The sequence below is a fragment of the Plecotus auritus genome (assembly GCF_963455305.1).
Source record: "Plecotus auritus genome assembly, chromosome: 9".
Classification (NCBI taxonomy): Eukaryota; Metazoa; Chordata; class Mammalia; order Chiroptera; family Vespertilionidae; genus Plecotus; species Plecotus auritus.
In genome coordinates, this window is record NC_137783.1 from 156098406 (window position 1) to 156121908 (window position 23503).

General features: G+C 63.9%; 1 protein-coding gene across 2 annotated transcripts; it reads left to right on the forward strand.

Annotated features, from left to right (window-relative positions):
- The first annotated feature begins 728 nt into the window (after positions 1-728).
- DUSP8 (dual specificity phosphatase 8) lies at positions 729-15593 on the forward strand. 2 transcript variants are annotated; one of them, XM_080643044.1, is made up of 7 exons: positions 729-837; positions 6442-6779; positions 8405-8543; positions 12804-12970; positions 13439-13598; positions 13778-13901; positions 14148-15593. In XM_080643044.1, the coding sequence occupies exons 1-7, from the start codon at positions 735-737 to the stop codon at positions 15190-15192; spliced, it is 2076 nt and encodes a 691-aa protein (XP_080499170.1). In that variant the 5' UTR covers positions 729-734; the 3' UTR covers positions 15193-15593. The 2 variants fall into 2 exon arrangements, with proteins under 2 accessions (XP_080499170.1, XP_080499171.1); XM_080643045.1 differs by lacking the exon at positions 729-837 and adding an exon at positions 1355-1712.
- The last annotated feature ends 7910 nt before the right edge of the window (positions 15594-23503 follow it).

The window sequence follows — 23503 nt, forward strand, 5'->3', positions numbered from 1 at the left end:
CAGGAGTAGGTGTGCAGGAGGCAGACAATCAATGCTGATGTTTCTCTCTTTCCCTCTCCCTTCCTCTCTGAAATCAATAAAAATATTTTTTTAAAAAGGAAAGAAATGCCTGGGCTGTCTAGCTACACCTCCCCCAAATAATTACCTTCCAGGCTCCTAGGGCTGGTCAGCTCCGGGAGCAGAGCCATTGGTGTCCTTTCTCTGAAATGAGTCTTAGCGCTGGCACAGGGCCTGGCCCTGAAGAGGCATTCAGTAAATATTTGACCATCAATGGGTGCGTGGCTGCCTGTCCTCTGCCCCTTTGGCGCCCTGGCCTCCTTCTGGGGGAGAGACAGGTCCTCTTCTGCCGAGGGTGGGCCCTGCTGGCCCACGGGCCGCTTCAGCCTCCAATCATGGCTTGCAGGTCACCTCCTGGGTGGCCTCTGGGGACGCCCACCTGCTCCATGTGTAACTGGCCCTGTTTGCTTCCAGCCACGCTTGCCGAGGTGTAATTACCTGTGTTTGTTCCCGCTCTGGACTCGGGCGTCCCAGCGGCCGGCTGGTGTGTTCCCACAAGGACCGGCTGGGGGCGGACCCCCATAGTCTTTATTGGAGGGGGGGCACACTGTCGGGGTGGGCCCGGTGAGCCTGTTTAGGGGTGGCTTTTCCCTGGAAACGTCAAGGGCTAGAGGTTTTCGGTGGGGCGGGGGAGGGGGGACGGCGCTGCACTGTCTCCACCACACACACCACAGTCCATGAGATGCGTGACCGAGGCGACCCATCTCGCCTCCGAGCTTCCAGGCTCCTCCCCAGCGAAGTGGGGACGCGCGCTCCCACCTCCGGGAGTCGCAGAGAAGGGTGAGCACGATGCTGCAGGGAGAGCGCGCGCGGGGCGCACTCGCGGGCCGGGCCCCGCTAGCGAAGGCTCTCCCGGCGGCAGGCCCTACACGAACAAAGGCTGCAGGGGGCGGGGGACAGGGGGCCGGCGCCAGTTCAGCCCCGACCGCGGGGAGAAGACCCTCGCGGGGAACCGGGTCAGCCGGGCCCGCCGCGGGTCTGTGTGCGGTGAGGCCGGGGGTCCCCGGGAGAGGCAGAGAGATGGGGCTGGGAAAGATGGGGTCCAGGCGCGCACAGGGATCCCTCGCGGCCCCTTTAAGAGCCAGTGCCCGGGTGCGGGGTGAGGGCAGAGGGCGGAGGGCAGTAGCGGCGAGCCCGGCCCCCCGCCCTCCGCGGCCTCCGCCTCTCATCTGCACCCAAAGCTGGGCTCCGGCTGACGTCACCTGCCCCCGAGTCGCGCACGCTGATTGGCTGCAGGTGACGTCAGGGGCTTTTTTCGCTCGGCATGACCTCATCCCCGCCGGCGGCCCCGCCCTCCGCCCCGGGCCTGTCACTCGCGGGCGAGCGGTGGCCGAGCCGGCTCCGCGCCCCCCATTCGGACGCCCGAGCCCGAGCCGAGCCCGAGCCTGAGCAGCACCGGCCGCGCCCGCCGAGCCGCGGGTGGGATGCGCGCCGTGAGTGCGCGTGCCCGCCCGCAGTGCGCGCGTTCCGGCCCGAGCAAGCGCTCCCTGCGGCGGCCGTGGCGGCGACGGCGGCGACGGCGACGCAGCCCGCACGCTCCCCGGTCCCCTGCCCCGGCTGCGTGGGCCCCAGCCGGGCCCATGGGCGGCGCATCTGACCCTGCGCGCTGAGCGCGACGCGGTCCCCGGTGCGCCCCCGAGGCGAGCGTGAACGAGGTGAGCGGGTCGCCGGGCGGGGGGCGCCAGTGGGGAGGAGGTTAACCGCACGGAGGAGCCCGTGCGTCCGGCCAGGGGGGCGCCACCTCGGGAGCGCTCGGGGGCTGCGTCCGGAGGGCTCCCGGGAGGAGGAGGCAGCCAGAAGGTGAGCGGCCCCGGCTCGCGGGTTGCCGGCCCTAAACCCAGCTCGCAGGGATGCCACCACCGGACAGGGAAGCCCTTCCCCCGCCTCTTGCAGCGCCCAGCGGCCCCGGGCCTGGCCCACGCCCTGCCACCGCTTCGCCGCCTTTCTCCTTGCGATTGCTGCTTATCTTGGCGGGGGGAGGGGTACGAATTAAGGACCCAGAGGGACCATTTGAGGTCCAGAGGGTACCTGTCGGGACCACTGCGCTAGCCTGCGACGCCGCCGCCGCCCTCTCCCCCCTCACACACACACTCAGCCCCCGTTGGGGCGCAGAATTGGAGAAGGTCGTCCCTAATGCGGGCTTGTGGGGGTGCAGGGGCTGTGGCTACGGGAGCTGAGGGCCTTTGGCCTGTGGAAGGCTCAGGAAAGGACTCATTCCGAGTCGGGGGGCTGCAGATCCACCTCTCCTGTGCACCCAGGCCACCGCTGGCACCCCCACCTCCGGGTGCTCAGCTGGCCACTGCGGAATAAAGACAGTCGCCAGGCTGCTGCGGAGGCAGCCCGGGTGCTGGGGGAGGGGCTGGCACTGCCAGGCTGAGTGTAGCCAGCCTCCCTCTGCCTGTCTACCCACCTGGGGGTGGTGCATAGCAGCCTGGCCTGGAGGGGGGGGGGCATCAATGGGCCCAGCCCATAGCAGGTTATCATGTTCTGGGAGAATTTGCCTTCTGGCTGCTGCTGGGGGTAGTCGGCCTGGGGCTGCAGTGATGGAGGGGGAGTGGGAATGGGGGTTGGGGGAGCCGGTGGCAGGATCTGGTGTGGCATCTGCAGTGTTCCTGTTGTGCAGCGTGGGGTGCAGGCGGGGGGGGGGGGGGGAGGGGCGGGTGTGCTGCGGGCCAGGGAGCAGTGTTCTCCCTGCTCTGTGCCCCAGACCTTGCCCCCAGGGCAGCCCTGGGCTGTGAGCAGCATCAGCGCCCCTCCCTGCTCAGAGGACAGGTGTCCCCTGCCCTCACTCAGATGGCTAAGGAGCACTGGCCAAGGATGGGCTGCATCCTGAGGTCGCGGCCATCAGTGGGGCTGGGAGAGTTGCTGGGCAGGTTCTCATCCCTGCTGCCCTCAGCCCGAGGGAAGGCTCCTGGCCCCAGAGGCTGCCTCCAGGAACAGTGAGCTCCATGAATGGAGATGCAGGAAGATGCTCGGAGCCATCCTGTGCTCCAGGGCCCTTCCCAGCATCACTTCTCCTCAGGCTGAGGCTGACTTTGGGGTCCAGAAGTTTCTCCTGGACAGAGGGCTCCGGGGGCCATGGCTGTGGCCAGGGGAGGCTAGAGGGAATCCTGGTTATGTTTCCAAGATGTGAAGCTCAGAGGGAAAGGAGAGGAGGGGGATGAACCCACAGCAAAGAGACGTGGTCAGACTGACCGGGGATGCAGGAGCTGAGGCACTTCTCTGGGACAACTCTGCCTGGGCAGGAATGGGGAGATGCTCTGGGCTGGTCCAGGTGGGAAACCTGGAGGGTGGTGACCAGCAGCAGCCTGGGCAGGCCTGGTGTGCACCCCAGGGACAAGCCCTGCAGATCAGCGAGGCCAGAGCACGCCAGGCAGGAGCAGAGGAAGCCCGGGCATTGCAGGGTCAGTCCCCACCTGCCTTTCCAAGGCCCCACTGCCAAGCCCTCCCACCCCAAGTCACCCCAAGACCCCTGGGTGCCAAGGGGGCAGAGCCCCCACCCCCCTATATCCTAAGTCCATAGCCTCCCTGGGCTGGCCAGGGCAGTGAAGCCAGCTTGGGTCCTGTCCTAGCCACCCCTGGGTGCCAAGAGGGGAGCAGGGGTGTGAGCATGTGGAGTCCCTGATGAGCATAGGTGGGGGTGGTGTGAGCTAGCCTGCTGGGAGCACTGGAGCCCTGCCTCTGGAGGTCTCTTGGTGTGGCCTTTCCGCCCCTGGGCCATAGCAAGCTGGACATCTCAGGTCCCTCCACGTGGGCTTTCCCTGAGCGCCTGCCTGTTTGTGCCCGGCACCACTCCTCGGAGGAAGAGCCACAGTCCCACCCTCACAGTCTTGAGAGCCTAGCCACCTCTGCAGGCAGTGAGCTCCCGGTCACTAGATGCCGAGCAGAAGGCACCGTGGTGAGGGTGCTGTCAGCTGGGTTTCCTGGTCATGCATGCACTCAGGGACGGAGGCCCTGGGAGCAACGGTGTAGAGTCGTGGGGCTGGCTCCGGGGTTTGGGTGTCCTGGGACCTAGAGGGATTGGGCATGACATGCAGAGGGTGAGGACACCTATGTCCAGTGACCACATGTGTGTGCACACACATTTGCGTGTGAGTAACTATACATGGCGGGGTGGGGTGAGGTGCATTGTGGGAAAGGGGTGAGCATGGCTCTGTGTGTGGTCAGTGTGCAAAGGGGCATGTCCCAGCAGGCATAGCGGTGTGCACACCGCACAGCAGCCAGGCTGCGCCCAGCCCGGACAGGGAGGGGTCTCCTGCCGCCTCTGGTGGGGTGTGGGCTGTGCCTCTCTCCCTCCCACAGCCCCAGGCTCCGGAACAGGAGGTGGTCGGGGCTCTCCCCCTCACTTCCCAGGAATGGGGTCTGGGCTGAGACTGGAGCAGGTCCTTGAAAGCAGGGAGGCCCAAGACCCTGCAATAGCTATTTCCTCTGTACCCACCTGGCCTGCTCTGGCCCCACTGGCCTGCTCGAGGCTGTCCTGAGCGTTCCCACTGATCCCCACTCTGTGCCCAGTGCTCAGCCCCATCCATACATCCCAAGAGGGAGAGGGAAGCTGTAGGTCCAAGCAGGCCCGTGGGTGAGGATGCGCTCCCAGGAGGCCAGCTCCGTGCAAGGGGTCTCCTGCAGGAGGGGTTCAGGCCAGACCTTGGCCATTCAGAGCCTGTGCAGGGTGGAGAGGGGCGGGGCCTCATGGGCCCTGGCTGGGGGTGGTCCCAGGCCCCAGGTCCTGGGCACCTGCAAGGCTGGGGAGGGGGAGCAAGTGAGGAGGGGGACCTGCGGCTCTATAGAGCCAGCCTGCTCAGTGGCTGCTGAGGCAGGAGGAGCGGTTGCCTGGCACCTCTGCTGTTGCCATGGTGACAACGGAGGTGCTAACTGACTAATGAGTCCCCCTTGGCTGCAAATAACAATACTGTAGTGGTTAATAGGGTCTGGCTGGCAGATCCTTGGGAGGCAGGGGGGGACCAGGTAGGGCCTGGGGCCGGGCTGCCCACCCCACTGCAGCCCCAGCGGGCATCGCCCCTCCCCTCGCTGGTCTCTGCTCACCCCCTCGCCTCACCCCCTCCCTGCCTTCCTCCAGCCTGGATTCACACCCTGCTGGTTTGAGGGGCAGTTAAAGACCGGAGGGCAGTATAGTGCCCTCCACTCTCCCAGCCCCTCCCTCCTCCCTGTGCTGGAGTTCAGTTTGGAGTTTTAGGTGGAGGTGACTGCCCCACCCACCTGATGAGGGCATCGAGGCAAGTGCCAGGTGCAGGACCCCCTGGCCCTCAGTGCCCGCCCCCCAACTGTGTCCCTCTCAGGGTCCTGGGCCTCTGAGCTGGGCTCTTGGTTCCATGTCCCAGGGCAGGAGAGGGTGTGGGAGGCCTGGTGGCTGTGGCTGGTCTCAGCCTCGAAGAGGTGATTAGAACTCAGAAGCTTTCCAAACTGCTCGTGAAGGAATCAAACAGCCACCCCCCCCTCCCCGCCCCCAGCTGGGTGGGGATGTGGTGAAGGGAAGAACTGATGGAATGAGACCTGGGGCTCTGTCCAGTCTCCTTGGTGTGACCTTGGGCTGGTCCCACCCCTTCCCTAAGCCTCAGTTTCCCATCTTAAAGCAAAGGCAGGGCCTGGCAGGTGGGGTGGGGTGGCACAGACTTGACACTGAGTCCCCGGGAGGGGAATTCCACCCAGAGTTCTGCAGTCTCCTTAACCTCCTCCTCCCTCCGTTCACCCCTCAGCCCAAGGGTCTTAGAGACATGCTGAGGATCCCAGATATGGATCACCCATGTTGACCTTTATCCTTGGGTTGCCCCCACCCCACCCCATCCTGGGATCTACCAGCCCTTAGAAGGTGCTCCCAGACCCCAGGCCCCCACTGTGCTAGAGCACCCGCTGTCACCACCCCCTTTTTGTGAGCGTGAGACACACCCTGCGGAGAAGGATAACTGGCTGCAGACACTGGGTGGCGAGCTCGTAGCGAGCTCTAGGCCTGGGCTGCAGACCTGGGAAGGTTGTGGCAGCAGAGGAGCCCCCAGGAGCCCAGCAGCCTGGGAGGCAGCTCTGACCCCATCCCCCACCCCTGTCTAGATTATCAGCTTATGGAGTGATTGATTGGGTCACTGGGATCAGAGAGGAAGGGTGTGCCGCCTGGGGGGAGGGGACTTGGCAGCGAGGGGCCCTGGGAATTGGGAAGATGTGGGGTCCATAGAGGGGAAGGGAGGTAACAGAAACCCCAGGGTGTGCCAGCCGTGTAGCAGGGTCCAGCGCACTGTCAGAGCTCGCAGAGGGATGCCGATCCCCCCTCCCGCCCCAGAGGAAGGCTGTGGGTGCAGGCTCCGGCCTCCTGGGTGCTGGGGTTACACACTGGCCCCTCCAAGGCTGCTGCTGACTGGCCACCTCTCCCTGCAGGTCTGGTACCATGCCTGGTCACTCTGAACCCTAGGCCACACCTGGGCCATTGGAGCAGCCCCTGCTCACTTCAGGGGGCACCCCCTCCCCACTGCCCGCTGCCTGCCATGGCCGGGGACCGGCTCCCCAGGAAGGTGATGGATGCTAGGAAGCTGGCCAGCCTGCTGCGGGGTGGGCCCGGAGGGCCCCTGGTCATCGACAGCCGCTCCTTCGTGGAGTACAACCGCTGGCACGTGCTCAGCTCCGTCAACATCTGCTGCTCCAAGCTGGTGAAGCGGCGGCTGCAGCAGGGCAAGGTGACCATCGCGGAGCTCATCCAGCCCGCCGTGCGCAGCCAGGTACCAGCGCGTCCAGTCCCGCTGCCTGCCTCCCACCGGCTCCTGTCACCCCTGGTGCCAGGCTGAGCTCCTCAGCCAGGTGCACAGGGCATGTCTGGGGCAGCCGCCCCCACCCTGCCCTTGAACCCACAACGGGCTCCTCAGGGTCAGAATGCTCAGAGCCACCCACTCCCGGGCTGCTGTGGGCAGCTCCCCTGCTCCTTAAGCGTCCATCCCCAGAGCGGCTCTCACTGACCCCATCGCCCCTGCCCGCCCCCCCCACCCACCCAAGAGCCTTCCCACCCTGTCTGGATCCTCACTCAGCCCCGCACGGAGCTTTTCACACACCAGACAAGGCCATGTCCCAGGGGCCCAGCATGGGCCCAGAGAGGGGTGCTGAGTGGATGAGCGAGATGTGACCAGGCACGGGGGCCCAGGCGGCAAGGGGCAGTGGACCAGGATGGCAGCTGGGTCAGGTCCATGCTCAGGTGGCTGCGAGGACTCAGAGGAGGATGGGGCGCGGCCAAGGAGCTTATAATGAGCAATCTGCGTCCCCAGCCCGCCCTCCCCCCCGCCCCGTTCTTTTCCCCTCTCGAGTCCTGAGTGACCCAGAATTCTCTCTGTGGCTCCCAAGAATGTCGGGTCACCTGCAATGGACAGTCCTGTCTCTGCTCCCAGTAGCATCAAGTCCTGCTAGGGAGGGATAGACAACAGGGCCAGTGGCCCGGGAAGGCAGTGGCACTTCTCATGGGGGTGGGGTGACAGGCCAACAGCCTTGGAAGCTGTGGGGAGCTCTCGGTCACAGGCCCGCCCCTTGCAGAGCCGGTTGTGAGAGGACCCAGGTGAGAGCCCCCACCCCAGGGGCCGACCCAGACGGACTCCCTGCAGCCTCAATGAGGGGAATCCAGTCATTAATCACCCCCAGCGAGGACTCCCTGCCAGAGTGCAATCCCATTGGCTGCCGGTGACATCATCAGGCTGGGGTTGGCAGCTCTGCTGGCTTAAGGGCTGAGCGTTTGGGTGGCGGGGCATCGGCCTCTCTCTAAGCAAAAGCTGCTGAACATCTGGCCCCCAGGCTGGGCACTGGGAGGGGGAGGAGGGCAGGTGGAGCCCAGCCTCCAGCTGCTGCCTCCGGAATTGGGGGCTTTTGCTGCAGCCCTGTCTCCCCTTAGCTGCTGGGGGTGCAGGAAGAGGAGAGCCAGACCCAAAGGTGCCCTGCCTTCAAATCCCCAAAATGTGCCTCCCGGGGACTCTGAGGGTGGTTCCCCTCACCTTGGCCGATGTGGGGGCCAGCCCAGGCCCTGGCTGTGCCATCCTGTCGCTGTGAGCCCTGCATGTGTGCCTGCTGGGCACCTACCACAGCCTCCTGTTGTCTCTTCCGCGTGGGGCTGGCCCACAGCGGACACCCATAGTTTTCGTTCCCTTCACTCTTGTACGTGGCGGCATGGGGACCAGTGTCCTCATCTCTGCCTGCTCTGAGGGCCTGCCTGTGTGGCCATGGGTGTTTACACCTGTTCAGGTATACGGTGGGTGGTCGGTTGCCTGCCCTTCCCTCAAGGCAGCAAGGTGGCAGCAGACCCTCCCTCCTATCACCCAAGCCCCTTCCTGCTGGTGCCTTGACCTCTGCCCTCTGCTCATGGCCCCAGGCAGAGGCCGAGGAGCCGCAAGATGTGGTTGTCTATGACCAGAGCACCCGGGATGCCAGCGTGCTGGCTGCAGACAGCTTCCTCTCCATCCTGCTCAGCAAGCTGGACGGCTGCTTCGACAGTGTGGCCATTCTCACAGGTGAGCTCCCAGGGCCTGGAGGGATGCAGGACACCTCTCCCTTGGCCTCTCTCATCCTTACCTGCTTGGCTGAGGGGTGGGAGGGGGGGCAGGAGCATCCAGTAGTTGGGGTTCCAGATGGATCCACCCCTATTCTTCTCTCTAAGCCCAGAGATCAGCGTTGGCTGGGGCAGTGGTTCTGTAGTTCTTGGGACCCCACCGTCCCCTCCCCTGGGCCCCCACACTTTGGGGTCCCCTTCACTAGCAGGGGAAGAGGTGAACAGAAGGAAACCCCCAAATACCTTTTGTGGCGAGAGTGGGGGAGATATCTAGGCAAAGATGTGGGTGGCTCGGCTGGCAGCCCCCCCAGCAACTATCCCAAGGAGGGGTCATAGGCCTCAGCCTCTAGAAACCCAGTCTGAGCAGAACTGGTCCCCCCTTGAGAGGGCCCTTGAGGCTCCAGCCCAGCACAGGATGCCTGGCAACGGCCCCCGGAGCATGACCTCTACCTGGTGGTCCTCCGAGGTCCCCATGGGTTTCCTGTTTCCCAGAGTAGCCAGGCCAGTCTGGATGCTGGGAAGCCCCCTACACACACACACACACACACACACACACACACACACACACACACACACACCTCTGTAGAATCCACCTCCTGAGACCCTGGGATGGGTGGAGCTGGCCTGTCCCAGGAATGTGCACCTTCCCTGCACAGGACCAGGCTTTTATGGGTGCTCCTGCCCCTGCCCTGTGTGTGCCAGGGGCTATGGAGGCAGGTGGAGTGGGAGGTGTGGAGGGTGTCGCCCACCATCATTCAGCGACAGGACAGGTGTCTGCTTCTTCAGCACACCTGCCCTGAGCAGCAGCCACGAGAGGCACCGGCGGGGTGGTCGGTGGGTGCCAGGCTGTGGCATCGGGCACTAGGTGCAGTGGGGCCCAGGTGGCAGAGGGGCAGTGGACTAGGATGGCAACCCGGTCAGGGCTGGTGCCCTCCAGGACCGGTGCCCAGAGGCAGCACAGACTTCACCACAGCTTGCGAGGGAGGCGGTGGGCAGTCCGCTGGCTGCTTTTGCCAGGCTGCTCAGGCAGACTTCTCGGAGGAGGTGCCAGGTGAGCCCGTCGTGTGGCTCAGCACGGTGCCCAGGCATGAGTGCCGCTCTCTGCTCCTGTGTCTGTTGCGGGCCCAGTGCCCTGAACAGCTGGGTCTCCACGCAGCGGGTCTGCATCTGTGCATGGCTCTGGAAGGCTGGTGGCCAGCATCAGCCTGGTGTGTGTCCCCCCTCCAGTGTCCCCAGCTCATCTGGGTGGGATGTGGGGTTTGTGTCTGTATGGAACCAGAAGCCACAGAAAAGCGGACACTCTGATGGCACCACCGCCAGTTCCGCGTGGGCTGAGTGGGTGGGGATTGGAGGGGAGAGAGGTCAGAAGTCTGGGCTTTGTGCAGGTGTCCGGGGCAGCCGGGAACCCTCCCAGGGCCCAGCCAGGACCTGCAGTGTGTGCACATGCACCCAGCACGAGTGGGAAGAGCGGTCTCCGAGCTGCTTCGGGGACATGGGGAGGTGGCCAGAGCCTCTAGTGGTTTGTCTCCCGCCAGGGGGCCGGGACCCTCACCCCACACTTGGCAGGGCAGGCCTGAGCTAGGATGCACCAGGAGGGCTCACCGGGACCTGGCTGTGCCCCTGGCCCTCTCTTCCCGCTCTCGCTGCCCCACCCTGCAAGGTTAGAGTATTTGCCCCATTTCTCTGAGAGCCAAGCCATGATTTCTCGGAGGGTCAAGAAATCATGACCCTGCTGGTATAAGGAGGGCTCATAGGGACCCCAAGTCAGGACCCAGACATGGGGACAGCCTCCTGGCCTTGCCCACAGCTCCCACCTGGAGGCAAGCAGGTCCTTGAGCAGTAAGAATAGGAAGGACAGGCTGAGGGGGGAAGAGGGGAACGCAGCACAGGGGTAGGTTGGCAGAGGCCGGTACTGGCGGACTAACCCCTGGGCCAGGGATGAAGGGTGCTAAGGAGCGCCTGGAAGAGGACAGCACCGCTGGAGGGAGCCCTCTGTCGTCCCCTCCCCCCCGCCCCCACCTCCACCACCACTGGGACGTTGTCGTGAGCGGGAGAGGGTCGTGGGATTAGGCGCACTGGGGTGTGAGAATCGGCTGCTGTGACCCCAGTTCCCCATCCCCCACCCCCACCCCACTGGGCTGTATCTTTGGGGGATGGGGTGGGGGAGGGAGCCTGGCCCTTTAAGCCGCTGCCGCCTGGCCCAGCACCGATGGCCACCTGTGAGCATAGCTGCGGAATGCGGGCTGGGGATGCCACCGCCTGACGGGTGCGCCCCCTGTCCGCCGGGGCCCGCACAGCGCCTTCAGACCCAGGCTGGAGACCCAGGCGGGAGCGCGAAGGGTGGGTGGTGACCCCACCCGGGAGGGCAGTGGGTGCGGCCTGGGGGCTGGAGCTCGCCCAGCAGAGGCGGCTGGCTGCCGGTGGGGCACCGTGTGCGAGTCCAGGATTGCATTGTGAGGGCAAGACCAGCCGCAGCCCCTCTGGCTTAGCTGAGGGAGCAGGGTTGGCTGGGAAGAAGGGGTCCCTCCTGCAGGAAGTGGCTGCCAAGGGGGTAGGTAGAGGCGCCTTCCCAAGTCTGGGAGTGCGGGGACCTGCGGAGGGTCCAGTTCAGCCGTCACTGCTTCGCTCCCCAGAGCCTGGGCGTCCCTGACCTGGCATCTGGGGGTTCATAGGGGACACCCCAAGCCAGTTGGCTCTAGCCAGGTGGGTCCTGGGGGCCTTACCTGAGGAACTGCAGCGAAGACTGTCAGGCCATGCACCATGCAGACTTTCCTTGGGGGAGGACGCTCCTGGTGGACCCCCCCTTGGAGCAGGGGTCCCCTGGCTCTGGGTGATGAGCAGGAGCCAACCCCCAGGACCCAGCTTGGCCTCCTCTCCTGGGAACTCCAAGGCTGGCACCTCTACTTCCTAGCCTGGAGGTCCCCCATTCCCCCCCAAAGTCAGGCCCCTTCATTGAGTGCACAGGGGCACTCTGGTTGGGGATTGCACAGACTGGACTCTGAGCTGGGCCGGGGTGAAGGCTGAGGCCCCCATGTGTCTCTGTCCTTGGGATCAGCCAGATCTTCCGCAGACCAGGGCAGGAGACCACACCTCACTCTGCTGCCTCCTCCAGCTGGAGAGGGTAGGCCTCGGCCCCATTGTCTCATTGGATGGACTGGTCCACTGAGACCAGAAATAGCAGCCTGCTGGGCGGGGACCAGGGCAGGTGCCATGGGGCTTGTGTTTCCAGAAGAGCGGTCTGCCCCAGGGTGCCACCTGGCAGGCCCTCCTCACTCTACCAAGAGCTGGTGGCCACTGGGCACCCAGCCAGGCTGGTATAAGCGCGTCCATTCTCAGTGTGTCGTTGTCGTCATTTTCTGTGAGCCTCCCTACCTGGCTGTGTGGTGCGTAGGATGAGGAACAGCTCTGCCGAGGTCACGCACTGGGTCAGGGGTACCCCAGGGAAGAACCCCACCAGGTCATTCTGGCCAGTGGTGGGCTCCCTCCTCTGACCCTTGGCCCAGGACTCAGATGTGCTGTGCAGGACTGTGGCAGTGCACGTGCCAGCCACATGTGGTCTGTGTGCCCGCTGCCTACCCTGCGTGCTCCCAGTCCCCAGGGTGCCCAGCTCCTTGGTCTTTGCTGGTGGATTGAAGCCACAACTGGAGCGCAGATGCCCCTGTGGGCTGTGCCCATTCCAGTGGGTGATGTCATGCCCAGGAGGAGGGGAGGGCCCCTCAGAAGCTCTTGCCTCCTGGTCCTGGCACCCAAGCCTGGCCTGGGGCTCCCAGCCAGATGGAGGCAGGGAGGTATTGCATCAGCCCAGAGGGAGAGGTGGAAGGCCCAGCCTGGAGCGGCCACAGGTATGGAGGAGCTGTGTGATCCACACCCACGGCCTGGGAGCCCGCCCTTGCCTGGGCCCTCGCGTGCTGTGCTGACCGCCACCTCGACCCCACGTTTTACGGGCATCACAGTGGCGTCCCCGGTGGGGCTAGCCCCTGACTAGCACGCGGAGGAATGTGGGCGTGCTACTCAGGGGCTGTAGGTGCACAGCACGAGCTCAAGCTGCACCTGGGAGTGGGGAGATGGCCTCCAGCACCCGGCACTGAGACCAGGGCTCAAGCCAGAGGGTCGGCTGTGGGCCAGGGTGGGTGTGGCTGGGACACAGTGGCATCAGTGCCCTGGGCTCTCTCCTGCCCAGCCAGCAGCCTGCCTCACAGTCTCCTCGCCCCTCCTACTGCAGGGGGCTTTGCCACCTTCTCCTCCTGCTTCCCCGGTCTCTGTGAGGGCAAGCCCGCTGCCCTGCTGCCTGTGAGCCTGTCCCAGCCCTGCCTGCCCGTGCCCAGTGTGGGCCTGACCCGCATCCTGCCTCACCTCTACCTGGGCTCTCAGAAGGATGTCCTGAACAAGGTGTGTGCACAGGCCAAGGGGGAAGGGAGCTGAAGGCCCATGGGGGGATGGAGAGCACGGCTTGGGGTTCCTGGAGGACCCAAGGGGTAGCAGCATTACTAGAGCCGGGCTGGGGGAAGGGCCCTGCAGGGCAGGGCGAGGAAGTAGCGCCCCGCCCCCTCAGCGGCAGAGCCTACATGCCGAACCGCTGATGTCACTGGGCCGCTGGCCAGCGCTGAAAGAATCCCGTGTTTTAAAAATGGTGATGAGGGAAGAGGGTAAAGCCACCGCCCAGGCTGCCCTAAAATTCCTGGGAGCCAGGCAGGCTGTGGGCGGGGCTGGCAGAGGCCTGCGGGCTCCCGGGTGGAAGTGGGCGGGGCTTCAGGGCCCAGCCCCGCGGCGACTCCTGAGGCTCTGGGATCTGGGCGCCTCAGGTCCTGCCAGTTGCGCCCCCTTCCAACCCGCCCCCCCTCCCCCCTGTCCCTCCAGGATCTGATGACCCAAAACGGAATAAGCTATGTCCTCAATGCCAGCAACTCCTGCCCCAAGCCGGACTTCATCTGCGAGAGCCGCTTCATGCGCATCCCCATCAACGACAACTACTGTGAAAAGCTGCTGCCCTGGCTGGACAAGTCCATCGAGTTCATCGGTGAGGGAGGCGCCTGCGCCCACTCCTGGGCTGGTGGGCGGGAGGAGGGGCGGGAGGAGGTGCCGCTCCCTGAGAGGTAGCTGCTATTATTAGCGGCAGGGAGGGCGCGGTCCCTTACCTGGGGGAGGGAAGGACTGGCCACTCCTGCACTCACCTGGTCCCCATCCCCCCCCCCCCAGATAAAGCCAAGCTGTCCAGCTGCCAAGTCATCGTCCACTGTCTCGCTGGCATCTCCCGCTCTGCCACCATCGCCATCGCTTACATCATGAAGACCATGGGCATGTCCTCAGACGACGCCTACAGGTAGCCAGGCTTCCCTCTGTGACTGGAAACTGCCTTCCCCCTCCTCTCCTCTCTCCACCCACTAGCATCGGAGTGACCCAGGGTTCAGGGCCAGCGGGCTGGGGAGGGAAAGCGGGGAAGGAGGCCTGAGTCAGCCCCAGCACATGTGGGTCTGACTGCGGCTGTGTGCCCAGGAACGGGCAGTTGGGGCCGGGGAGAGGTGGGTGCACAGCCTGTCCGTGGCCATCCGGCTGCCTCTTGCCCCAGGTTTGTGAAGGACCGGCGCCCATCCATTTCGCCCAACTTCAACTTCCTGGGCCAGCTGCTAGAGTATGAGCGGAGCCTGAAGCTGCTGGCTGCCCTGCAAGGCGAGGGGGCGCCTCTCCCCGGGATGCCCGAGCACCTCCCAGGCCCTGCAGCCCCCCTGCCGCCACTGCCACCACCTACCTCAGAGAGTGCTGCCACGGGGAGTGCAGCAGCCAGCTCGGCCAGGGAGGGCAAGCGGGGCACAGGCAGGGAGCCCCCCTCGCCTGCTGCAGCCCCCGCTACCAGCGTGCTGCAGCAGGGCCTGCACGGCCTGCACCTCTCCTCCGACCGCCTCCAGGACACCAGCCGCCTCAAGCGCTCCTTCTCGCTAGACATCAAGTCGGCCTATACCCCCAGCCGGCGACCAGATGGCCCCGGGGCCCCTGACCCTGGCGAGGCCCCCAAGCTCTGCAAGCTGGACAGCCCATCTGGGGTACTAGGCCTGCCCTCGCCCAGCCCCGACAGCCCAGATGCAGCAACCGAGTTGCGCCCGCGGCCCCGCCGGCGGCTCCGACCTCCAGCGGGCTCCCCCGCCCGCTCCCCCGCACATGGCCTCGGCCTGAATTTTGGGGACACTGCCCGGCAGACTCCACGGCATGGCCTCTCGGCCCTGTCCGTGCCCGGGCTGCCTGGCCCAGGCCAGCCGGCCAGCCCTGGGGGCTGGGCACCGCCCCTGGACTCTCCAGGCACACCGTCGCCAGACGGGCTCTGGTGCTTCAGCCCTGAGGGTGCACAGGGGGTGCAGCTTTCGCCCCTCGGCCTGGCTGGCCCACAGGGCACAGGCGGTGGTGATTTGCGACGGCGGGAGGCAGCGAGGGCCGAGTCCCGGGACGTGCGGACCAGCTGGCCCGAGGAGCCAGCCCCAGAGACGCAATTTAAGCGTCGAAGCTGCCAGATGGAGTTTGAGGAGGGCATGGTGGAGGGGCGCGCCCGCAGTGAGGAGCTGGCCACCCTGGGCAAGCAGGCCAGCTTCTCCGGCAGCGTGGAGGTCATCGAGGTGTCCTGACGGTGGCCAGCATCGGCCCCTCCGTGGGGACCCGGTGCCCCTGAGCCCTGCGCTGCCCTCGGCTGGGCCGCCAGCAGCCGGGCCCACTATAAATATATATTATATATAATGCAAAGAAAGGTAAATGGTTTTACTGCGATTTTTATCGAGAAGTAAATATTTCGATTTTTTATTTATTGAAGCTGTTCGTTCTGGCAATGACTTGGCAACAGTGAGGGTGGTCCTCCAAGCTCTATTTTTAGCCGGTATTTAAACTGAGACAGGTTTCTAAGCAATATGAGGCCACCCTTCAGTCGCAAGCTGGGTGCCAGGCCCGGGGTCCCCTCCCCGCCAGCCCCACCCTGAGGAAACACTGCTGACCATTGCAAAGAGGCTGCCGAGCTTTCGTGCACTTTTTACTTAAGAAAAAAGGGAAAAAAGGAAAAAAAAAACCTTGCCACAAACTGAGCCGCAGAAACTCCCGCCTGCCCTCCCGCCCACCCCTATCTGCACCCCCCTCCTTTCTCGGGCTGCGCACCAAAGCCATAGGAGCTATGGTCCACGAGTCCCTGCCACGCCTCTGCCAGCTCCAGGCACCGTGTGTTGGTGCCAATGAGGGCACCTCCACCACCCATTTCCCCAGGCCTGTGCCTGGCAGGTGCTGACCAGCACTGGGCCTGCCAAGGCTGGGGGCTGGGATATAGAACAGGGTAGGATTGGTGAAGGGGGCTCTTGAGTGTCAGAGGCAGGGGGTCCCGGAGCAGGGATGGAGGTGGAGTGCCCCCCACTCCCGCCTGAGCCAGGCCCACTTTCAGGGGCTCAGCAAGGCTACTCAGGGGCTGCCTCCCTCTCCTCTGCTCTGAGAGTGTCCTGGAGCGCCCTCTGGGATGTCTGGCGAGAGGAGCTGAGCTCGCTGGCTTGCCATGCTGGCTGCACTGGTCAGAGAGCAGATGGGTTTAGGGTCTTATTCTGGGCTCTCCCTCCACCAGCCCACCCCAGGCCAGACCTGGAAGTCAGGTGCACTGCAGGTGAGGGGCTGCAAGGAGTGGCCACCTTGCCGAGGGAGGGGGGCCGTGAGCACCTGTCCAACCCCATGCTTGCAGGGTGGGGGGCCTTGGGCGATGCAGGATGTGTCTCCCAAGTCTACCCCGCCCTCACAGGGGCCTCAGAGGAGAGAAACCCCCTGCACACCCCTTTCCCGGAGAGCTCTCCCCTCCGAAGCCTCCCAGTATCTTCCAGGTGGCTTTGGGCCCAGTTGGGCTGGCCTGGGAGTGAGGGCAGGAGAAAAGGCCCAGCCACCCTGGCCCCACACCCACTGGGGTTATTGGTACCCAAGGTTTTTAGAGTAGATGTCCCCCGACCTCAGAAGTCCTAGGGTCTAGGATGTGGAGCTGGCCCCCTAGGGAAGCTGGCAGGAGGGGTGGCCCCGGCAGGACTGAGTCCCACCCCCAGCTGCCCCTCTGGCTGTTTCTGTTTGTTCTTCTTTGGACCCACAGCCCCGTGTCCCTGTCATGCCACCTTTAAGCAGAAGTCCTGTTCCTGCTCTCTGTCCCCACCCCATTCCCCAAGAAATAAGCTATCGTTGTATTTGCAATCTATGGATTAGAGGTTTAAGTATTTATTAATATTGGTTAATTATTATTATTATTGATTATGTAAGTTGCCTCCTGTTTGTCTGTTGTGTTGGGTTTCTGAGGGGACACTAGGTGGAGTGCTGTCCAGGAGACAGTGGTCCGGCCACTCGTGGCCCAGCACTCTGGAGGCAGGTCCCACGGGGGCGGGCGGGGTGCTCTTGCTCGTGAGGCACTGGTCACCCCAAAAGGAGCAGCTGCAACCAGAAGGTCCCCTTTGTGTGCTGGGGGCCCCTCCCTGGTCATTTCCACCCCTGTCCCAAGCAGGGAGGGGTGGGCCTCAGTCCTCTCCAAGTCCCCTTCAGCTCTTTACCCTCCTGCCCGCCCCCCACCTCCATGCCCTGGTCTTGGGGTGGCCCCAGAATGGATCGGCCCCCTCCTATTATTTGCTGGAAAGTCCAGCGGAGGAGAGGTGGCAGGTTCCCCCCACTGCACGGCTCCAGTCTCTCTGGACTGGGCTGCCCGGAACCCTCCCCAGCGCGGCCACACGTTCTGCTCCCCTCCTGCCCCCTTCTTTTGTATTTGGGAAAACTGTGTTGTAATAAATCCTGAGATGGATGTTTTCTCCACGTGTCTGCTGCCTCTTTCTTCAGGGTGGGAGGGCGGGGAGGGGCCCTTGGAGGCCCCTCTTAGGCCAGGAGGTCAGGGTGTTGGGCCTGGACTGCCCCAAACCCAGAGGGCAGAGGGCAGGCCAGGTGGGGGTTGGGGGGAGGGCATCACTGAAGGAGGTTCGGTGTGGAACCCTTCTTGTTACGAGCTAGTGAGGACTTGGGTAACTTAGAACCAAGTGAAATAAAAACTCAGCTCTGCCCTTCAACTGCCCCCATTCCTCTCCCCAGGAGTCACCCTGGGAATGACTGGATGAAGGCCACCTTGGGTCCCATGTGGGCCCACGTGTGCACATACCTACGATGGCTCTTCCTTCTCATCAGAAATGGGGTCTAGCTATGTAGGGTGTCTGCAGCCAGCTTTGCTTTTTAAATATCATGTAAATGACTTGTTGAAGTAATTTGGTGCAAGGGCCTCTGGTGTCACCACCACCCTTGGGCCCCCACTGGATTCCGTTCCCTGGAGGCCACCCCCGCCCACCCTCGGACTGGCCACCTTGTCACAGTCGCCAGGCAGCGGAGGCTGAAGGCTGCGTGGTGTGTGCGATCCTATGGGACTCACAGGGTAGGCTTTAGACAGGCTGCCCTGGGTCCCTTCCAAGTTTGCCTGGAGGTTACCATAGCACAGCCCTGCTGCTGGACACCCACTGTATGCCAGGCACCTCGCTGGGTACTTCCTAGGCGGCTCCAAACAGGCCTGTGCCCTCGACCCCATGGTCCTGTGGCAAGTACCGTATAAGACCCACAGGGGCCTGACCTTGGAGGTTCGGCCTGCTTCTCTTCTGCCAGGACCCTTCCTGCTTTGCAAGCAGGGAGGTAGCCCACACCAGTGACACCGGCCAGACCTGTGTGGCTGTGTGCGCATGTGAGTGCACGGGTGGGCGTGTCCACATACACGAGTGGGGGCTGGGGGAGGAGCTGGGGTCCTTGAATCCTGCACCCTTGAGAGGTCTGAAAGAGGCGGAAAGCTAGAACCACGGGTTGGCGCTCCAGCAAGGCTATTTTTAGCGGAAGAACATCTATTTATAACTCTGGCAGCCCCTTGGAGTCAATAAAAGGAGGACTGGAAAAAGCGGGTGTTGTCACAAGCAGTGTGGAGGTGCTCCCCCACCTCTCATGCTCCTGAGCCCCTGCGGCTTGTGGCGGGGGGGGGGGGGGGGTTGACCCGTGGGGTGCAGATGGCCTCGGACCCTGAGGTAGTGAAAGACTGAATGGGGGCGGGGATCACTGACCAAGTGGACCAGGCCTGAACCAAGCAGGTAGTGAGGCAAGACTTGAATCCTGTGGTCTGGCCTGCACCCGCTCCAGCCCCCACACTGTCCTAGAGGGACAGCAGGTCTCCTAAATGCTGGGCACCCCTGAATCTGTCTCTGTGTCTACCCAGCTCTGGGCCAAGAACTGTAGGCACTTGAGGGTTCTGGGTGGTGGGTAGAGGGTGGGTATGGGGTGGTGTTGTGTGGGTCTTGGCCTGTCCATGGTGATGCTATTCTATTGGTTAGGATGCCTGGGTCACTCACCTGAGCTCCCCTCACAGACATTTCCCAGACCAGAGCCAGGCCTGTGGTCGGCCCAGCCCTGTGTTCTTACTATGATTGCAAGACACTTCTCAGCACCAACCATCAGGGAGGCCTGGAAACACAGGGTATATTACTCAGCTCCCGGAGGGTCCGCCTCATGCCCAAGGCCACGCGGCAAGGTGGAGGGGCAGATGGACGGGGCTCTGCCTTTGTTGGGGCCGGGGTGGGTGCCTAGGGTTTTAAGGAAGTTCAGGGATGGGGTGGCTGATGTAGCGGACAACGTGTTTATGGGTGATCCATGCCTTTGAGACAGATGCCTCAGCCACCAAAAGCTGCAGTTCGGGCGCTTACCTTACAATCAACAAAGCCAGTGTCAGACATTTATGACTAATGGATGGGTGAATGGGTGGGTATGAGGGTGGGTGGGTAGGTGAGTGGATGTGAAGGAGAGTGGCTAGATGGATGGATGGGTGGGTGGGTAAGTGGTTGGGTAGATGGCTGAATAAGGAGTGGATGGGTGAATGGGGGTATATAAATGAGTGGGTGAGCAGATTGATGGATGGGGTGGGTAGGTAGCTGAATGTATAGATGGGTGGTTAGGTGGATAGATGATGGATGGATGGATGGATTGATGGATCATGGGTTAGCAGGTGGATGGTTAGATAGGAAATGGGTAAGTTCATGGATAGGAGGTGGATTGATGGGTAGGAGGTAAGATGGGTAGGTGGATGGATGGGTGGTGGGGTGGATAGTAGGGTGGGTGGGTGGTATGGTGGGTAGGTGGGTGACAGGTTAGGTAGCTGCTGGGTGGATGGGTGGGGAGCAAGGTGGGTAGGAAATGATGGGGGGGGTGAATGGGAGAAAGGCAGGGAGGGAGAGAAGGTAGATGAGTAGTAACGTTTATCACTCTGCTAGTCTCCTTATATTAAAGCTGTGTGCTTACCTGCACGCTCCCAATGGACCAGAGAAAGCCACTGGTCCTTGCCGATAGGAGGCGTCCTTGCCGATAGGAAGCGCCCAATTTAATGAATAAACCAACAACCATCAGTCTCAGAGTTGGACACCACCCCAGAAACCCAGGTCAACCCTCTCCAAGGCCCAAGGAGGGAACCTGACTTAAACAATCCTCAGAGTTGGGCCAAGGTGGGGGTGGCCTCTGTTCCCTGATCCGCAGGCTCTGCTCTGCCTGGCTGAGCAGTCCGTGGAAGGGGCCAGCCTCAGTGGCCACTCAGCCCCCTTCCAACTCAGACCATGCTCCTGTGGATGGATCTGTCAAGGTCTTCTGAGGCTCAGACCTGAGGGACTCTGTGGGGGAGAGAGAAGAGGGCCAGGTCTCAGGAAGGTGGGGGCAGGCCCGGAAGGCCAGGTTGTATCTGGAGAGACTGGGGCATTGCCGCCAGGGCCCTTGAGGGCAAAAGGGCAGAGGTGGGGTTGCACAACACTGGGGCCATACTGACCGCCTCTGCCCCAGATGAGGTTAGATGGGAAATGGGCGCAGCTCTGCATGGTTCTGACAGCAGGTGGGGGAGGGCGTTTCATGTGTTCTGCAGAAATGTGGTCCGTCCTGAGCATGGCGAAGCCTCTCCATCCAGGAGGAGCCAGGAGCCTCTGAGGAGTTGGAGAACAGAACCAGAACCGGGCAGCTGGTGTCCCATTCTCCCAAAAAGGGGCGCAGAGGGCCGGGTGCTGGACAGACAGGCGTATGAGTGGGCCGATTTTTGGCAGGGCTACTCCAGGGGCCTCCTGCAGCTGGCAGAGCACCTGGAAGTGCAGTCTCCCTCCCAGCTGACCAGGCTCCTGGCACCCACACCCAGAGGAATCCCACCCGTTTTGGCAGAGGGTGGGGCGGAGGTCTAGATTGGTGGGCAGTCCCTGGGCCTGCTCCCAGACAAAGGGCCCTTTAGGAAGGCGTGGCCATAAGGACCTGGTGGTGGCTTTATGCAGGGAGAAGGGGGCCATAGCTAGGCTGGGCAGGCAGGAGAAAATGAGACTGAGCAATGGGGCCAGTTCCCAGAGCCCAGAGTGAGTCCTGGTGGGGCTACGGGAAGAACAGGGTGCTCCCTGCTGCTCCAACAGGGAGGCCAACACCAGGCAGGTGCCTGGCCAGCTCCCTTCAAAGGTCTTCTCCTGGGGAACTCAGATCCAAACTGGAGACTAAAGCAGGGAGGCCTTTCTTCAGGTGGCTCAGCAGGGGTTTCAAGGAACAGAAGAAAAAGCTGCCATCACTCTTCCTGGCCATGAACTAGGCGGGGCGCTGGGTCTCCCATCCCACCCCCAGCACCTGCGTTCCTTCGGCTCCTCCCTGGCACACACGCGCGCGCACACACACACACACACACAGGGCAGGTGATGGGGGCACCAAGGGGAGGTGGCACCATTGGTGTGGGGGCCAACAGAAGCCAGACTGGGCCTCATGCCGTTGGCCGATGTCACTATAAATAGCCAAGAACTTGAAATAGAAGTGGGGGAGGGAGGGGGCTAGTCCTGGAGCCCAGTGCGGAGGAGTGCCTGTCACCTAGGAGGACACAAAGCCCTGTGGATCACCCCGCCCCTGGCCCGCGGAGTGTCCATACCGGAAACATCGGGGAAGCAGGATGAAGTCGAGAAGTCTGCCAGCCCAGAGGAGTGGAGGGGGTGTGAGGGGCAGGGCTACCTGTGCCCACCACAGCCCCCTCCTGTCCCAGGTGGCCTGCGGGCAGGGTGGCCCCTGCTCCTCTGCCTCCAGGGGCCCTTTCCCGCTGCCCTTTCCTCGCGCGACCGGGTCAAGCCCCTGGTGCTGGAGACCCACGGGGAAGGGGATCACTGGGCACTGCCTGCCCGGCCTGGCAGGAAGGAGACTCTCTCTGCACCTTGACCTGCACCATCCTGTAGGACCCTCCCTGACTAGGAGGAGGCTCAGAGGCGTGGCCAACCTGTCCAAGGACCCACGCTGCACTGATGGGGCGGCTCTGGGGACCCGGAGCCTGGCTGCCGGGCCCGTGGTCTTCTGCTCAGCTCCCCTTTCTCCTCCTGCCCATTCACCTGGGGGCCTGGGGCCCTAGGCCAAGACTGGACAACTGCAGGCCTGCAGGCCTGCAGGCCTGAGCCCACAGCGGGGCAGGGCTTCCCACAGCTGCCCGCCCGCAGGTCAGCGGGAGCACCCAGGGCCTCCTTCCTGAGTCCCCTCCCTCCCCAGTGACTTCAGCCCTGGTTCCCACCCCTCACCCTCTCGGAGATTCCCCCACCCAGGCGCCGCCCCTCTCTGCTCCCCATTCCGTGCAGCCCGGGGAGGGGGGCCGGCAGTCCTCAGGGAAGATAAAGAACAGGGGGATGGCGCGGCGCCTCTGACAAGGCCCTTCCCCTTGAGTCACCCCAACGGGAAACTGCGGGAGGGGCAGGATTTGGGGCAGTGGGGCGGAGTGGAGGAGGGGACGCTCGGACCCTGACTTTTCTCCTCAGGTGGCTGACTGCCCCACCCCTTCCCGAGGCCGAGGACCCCGCAAGCGGCTGCGCGGCTGCTCCGCTAGCTGGGGGAGTGGGCGCGGTCAAGTTGGGTGGGGTGGGGTGGGGCACTCCCGCGTGGGCGGTGAGGTCCTCCAGGTGTCGGGGCGCCCACAGCGCCGCATCTGTAGAGGGTCCTCCGGGAAGAGCCCCGGTCCCGCTGAGCCGGCTCCCGGGAGACCGCACCCGCGCAGCCGCCGCGCACGGCGGAGCCAGCCGCAGGCTTCTAAAGCCCAGAGGTTGGGCGCGATGGGTGCGCGGCGCGGCTCGGGGTGAGTTCACGCCAGGAAGGCCGCGCCCCCTCCGCCGCTGCAGGCTGAGCGCGGCTCCCGTCTTCCTCAAAGCGCCGCGCGGCTGCCTGCGGGCTCCCGCCCCTGCGCGCGCCCTCGCAGGCCCGGCCGGGAGCGGAGAGCAGGAGCGGTGGCACCTGCCCGGCGCCAGAGCGCGAGCGCACCCGGGCCCCGCCCCACCACCCCCGGTCGTGGCCCCAGGTGGGCAAACACCTGCCCGGTGGGGGCTGGGCAAACGCCCCCGCAGAGTGGACCTGCGGGCCTGGGCCGTAGTTTGCGCTCCTCTGGGGGCTCGGGTTCTGACCTCGGCTCGCGGGCCACCCCACCGCGCGCTCCCGGAGCCCCAAGGGCCGAGAGCAACCCCGCAGCGCCACCTGCTGTCCATGCCCGGGGAAGGCTGACAGTCGCGGGCCAAGGATCATCCCCTCCCAGGCTCTGCACGTCCCATCTTTCAGGGACTCTGCAGGCTAGGAGGAAGCGCGCCCGGTCCGGGCTTCAGGTCCTCTGCCCTCTTCAGCCCGAGGCCCCCCACTTGGCCTGTCTGCAGCCTCAACTGCCCTCAACCTCCACCTGCTCTGAGCCGCCACACCCATGGCTTCTGGGACCCTCAAATGCAGTCAACGGCCCCAGATGCTCTCCAGCCAGATTTCATCCTTGACCTTTGGACCCTGAACTGCCATGCTGCTGGGTGCTGCCTACAGTCTGGCTGGTATTTCATCTCAACACCTCCATCTCTTCCCTGCCCATCCAGGTATCAGTGGAGGGACGGAGGGAGGAGGCACACACTCTCCCCAGGACCATGGGAA